This window comes from Asterias amurensis, chromosome 4 (genome assembly GCF_032118995.1).
Source record: "Asterias amurensis chromosome 4, ASM3211899v1".
Taxonomy (NCBI): Eukaryota; Metazoa; Echinodermata; class Asteroidea; order Forcipulatida; family Asteriidae; genus Asterias; species Asterias amurensis.
In genome coordinates, this window is record NC_092651.1 from 18,330,429 (window position 1) to 18,334,192 (window position 3,764).

The window sequence follows — 3,764 nt, forward strand, 5'->3', positions numbered from 1 at the left end:
TCAGCAGAAAGCTTTTACTAGTAAAGCAATTTTGATTCCATAACAGCTCTGTGAAATTGGGCCTATACTTAATAAACGACAACAAACAAAAGGATAACGTAGGCATTTTGTTTCAAGTTTTACCTTTGATATTTTTTTATTTTTTTTTATTACATAACTTTAACCCTCACAACAGCTGGTTGCATTTTACATAGATGTAATTTTGTATCCGTCCCGTTATCGTCGTAGATTAGGCGATGAACTTGTATGGGATGGGCTCCACAAGCTGCGGTGCATTGTTCTTGGACCTCACGAAGTGGGCTTTGCGGGGCTGCTCCGGCTGCAAATGAAATGAAAACACTGCATTAAAAAAAGTCTGCATTGAGAAATAAATTCGCTCAGTCCACTTGTAATGCATATATGCCACACATTGGACGATCAAGTTACTTGCAAGAAAGCTGTTGTGATCTCACTGTGCGCGAGTTCCACGACAGTGATTTTGCTCAACATAAGCGATGGAAGACATGGCTCGACTTATACACAGGACCACAGGCCTGAGGCAAGTGATTTCAGAGTCTGGTTGGTAAATGCAAGAAGGGAAGAGTTTGTTGGTCTTGTTTTTTCAGTTCAGCATCTTTGATTCAAAAGAATGACGTTCAAATATTGAGTTTGAGTCTCGTATGTCTTTCAATTGTGTGGAGTATCACCAATAAAATAGAAGGGATCAACCTTCTCTTAATTCTTTGATCAAATGAAACAGTCAAGATGATTAAACTGCATTCTCATTTTGATTTTACTTTCTTTTCATGTTGATTCTGGTCTTGTAAACAAAAAACACTGCGACGGCTTGATAATGTATGCCAAACTCCAATAGCAAGATTGGCAGCTGATTCAGTCTTTAAATTGTAAAATATGTAACCCTCAATCGGGGACTTTTGAAAACTAGGTGGCAGCAGACTTACCATTGTTTCAAAGTTCTGAGCCTGCACACATTACCAAGAACAGTGGATTTTACCTGATAAGTCTGCTGCCATCAAGCGTCCCAATAGTCTCCCAGTAACACCGGCCTCAATTCTAGCAACATTACTCTTAAATATGTTGAGAACTAACCTGTCTTTTGAGGAGACTGCGGTCCAGCTTGACACCCTTTTCCTTAGCGTCACGTCTCAGCTGTTCGTTGCGCTTGACACGCAGGAGGAAATCGTCACGGCACTTGGAGGGCTTCACGTGCTGGATGCGTACGTTGATTCGCTTGGGGAGGATTCGGTTTCTGTATGCAACAAAAAAATCAATCCAACATTAAGTTTGTGTTTTCCATTAAGACGTTTCCAGTCAGTTCCCGTGTTTGGTTTGCTTTTGAGCAATTTTAGGTTTTTGTTTTGTTGATTTTCTAGCGCTCTTTTGGAGGGTTTTTGCAATATTTTGTCTGGACCTGGAAAATAAATGTATATATTTGCTGGACATCATTCAAAGTCTTTACTTCGTGCAGGTAAATCCCAGCTGGCCAACACTAGGTGGAAAAGTTGGGAATTTTGGAGGGATAAAAATTGACTCAACTGAATTCTCTGTATAACCCATTACATTGTTGCGATTCCAGACCCTAACACATATGATTTGAGCTACCTCCAGCCACAGGGCTAGCTCAGTGTGCTAGCGGTAACACATATGCTGTCGCAAGGCAACTTGGGAGAGTACTGAGTATACAGTGTGTGTTGGTGTAACAGGCCTTGAAGTTCAATCTTGAAGGGGCACAGCAATTTTTCCTCTGGCGATTCTATGTCAACAATATGGTGGACTTGATTTTTGCTCGGTACTATTTTATTTTTTGCGTGTATTCATCTTGGGATACTTACCCAACCTGCTTGTTGACGATGACTCCAACAGCATGAGGGGTCACGTTGAAGACACGACCAGTTCTACCATGGTAGGTCTTGTGGGGCATACCCTTCTGGAAGGCTCCGCAACCCTAACAGAAACCAATACAAAGGAGTAACAAGTTAGCCACCCAAATCTAAGCGAACTTCTCATTTTACTTGATTAAAATAGTGACAAAATTTGAGTAGTTTTGCATTATCATGGGTACACGTTTTGTTCATGTCAGTTTTATGAACAAAAGTTCATACACCACTGATGTAGCAGACTAATTATTTATATCAGTAAACAATCACTGTGTCGATGAATGATAAAAAGTACTTGAGTTTGTCAAATACAAGATCTGCAAAGAGTTACTCAGTATTGTTGTTCATTTGATGTATTTGTAACAAACCTTTTCAACAATGACAAACTTTACTCAACAACCATATTTTATGTCCATGAGGTAAACGACCCTCATCAAACATTTGTTTTTATAATACCTTGATGTCGACGTAGTCTCCTCGCTTGTAAACATGGAGGAAAGTGGAAAGCGGCTCTACACCCTTCTTGCGGAATTCACGCGAGAACATGTACCGCGTACCGCGACGGTAACCTGTTGTGTTTGTCTTCACCATGATGCTGTCTGTAGAAAAATGACATTACAGAATTGTGAATTAATGAATTTTAGTGAATTAATTATGTCACATCAGGTAAAACAAAGTCACGCCCCCTTGCATGTTATCGTTTCACTTCCTTAAGAAGTATCCACACTTTTCCATGAGCATGATTCTCATGTCATGCCATTTGTTGGTGGCCGGCACCAAGAAGCGTTTTCGCTGCAAAACATTTTGGAAAGATGCCAAACCCCCCATTTTTTTGGTGATCCCAACACATGTAAATTTTTAATCCCTTTCCAAATTTCCTCAGAAAAGTTTCCATATCCGCAAACTGGTCGCCACTTTGTCATTGATTATGAAATAAAATTGTCTTGATTAATAATGAGTGGCACTGGCAACTGAATTTGTTCCCAACTTTCTTTTAAAATAAAATGGCAGTTTTTGTTAACGGTTGAAATTGATTATTGAATATAAACCATATAGGCCCTAACTAATTATAAATGATTGAATTTGAATATGGGAAACCAAAAGTTTCAGTATTCTGCTCCCACTTTTGCATTTGTCATTATCTGAAATGAGAAAATCCCTTTTTTTTTTTAAGTAAACAATTTGAATTTGTGAAAAAATTTTGGCAGAATGATCAATTATGGGATGGATGGATAACGAAAGATATCCATCTCATTCTCTGTCATTCTTTCTGTGCAGGATGATTGTAATCTAACTAATATTAATAAACTATTGATGGCGAAATATTAAACAATAGTGTAGGCTGGATTTTGGCCACCTTTTCTAACAGTTTTTTAGACTTGGGGCGACCTCAAGGGGCGAACTGACCCTACGTGTTACGTCCACCATCCACACAGCAGTTGCAGCACACACAAGCCGAAGAAGCATGCTGCACAACATGTACCGCCAATGCAATGCGATGTACATGCACACAACTGGCCAAGGTGAACTGTTAATTATGTTTAATTCTTGAATTTTATCCAGCTTTATGATAACCCAGCTTTATATTTGTACAAATATTTGAAATTCAACTATATAATTTACAACCCTTTCCATAAAAATTGATGTTATTATACCCCAAAACACCCTTATAATGGGTGTAAAATGGGGAACACTTTTTCTCTCACCTCTGGTGAAATGGCCGACTAGAAAGAGGGAGATCACGGGCACGTGGTATTTCTCGCGATAAAATACGTGGCTTGCACTGAAATTCCAAAGTCATTGACCTTAATAGTCTGGTTCCTTCAAAAACCCATTCCCAAATCATGCAAAGTGTGCATCATTTCCCTGTTGAGGTAGAGGCGGCGC

The 3,764-nt window shown here is 39.2% G+C and overlaps 1 protein-coding gene across 1 annotated transcript; it reads right to left on the reverse strand.

The window, feature by feature from the left end:
• Nucleotides 1-105: 105 nt before the first annotated feature.
• Nucleotides 106-3,710, reverse strand: LOC139935985 (large ribosomal subunit protein eL21-like). Its single transcript, XM_071930658.1, has 5 exons — nt 3,584-3,710; nt 2,334-2,476; nt 1,833-1,945; nt 1,090-1,249; nt 106-319 (listed from the first exon to the last, which is right to left on the reverse strand). Exons 2-5 carry the CDS (start codon nt 2,466-2,468, stop codon nt 230-232), a joined length of 498 nt encoding a protein of 165 aa, XP_071786759.1. The 5' UTR covers nt 2,469-2,476; nt 3,584-3,710; the 3' UTR covers nt 106-229.
• Between the last annotated feature and the right edge of the window lie 54 nt (nt 3,711-3,764).

Coding starts and splice junctions, on each gene's coding strand:
- LOC139935985 (XM_071930658.1), bottom strand. CDS start 2,468: ATGGTGAAGACAAACACAACAGGTTACCGTCGCGGTACGCGGTACATG. Junction 1,946..2,333: donor GAGACTACGTCGACATCAAG/GTATTATAAAAA, acceptor GGTTTCTGTTAG/GGTTGCGGAGCCTTCCAGAA. Junction 320..1,089: donor GCAGTCTCCTCAAAAGACAG/GTTAGTTCTCAA, acceptor TTTCATTTGCAG/CCGGAGCAGCCCCGCAAAGC.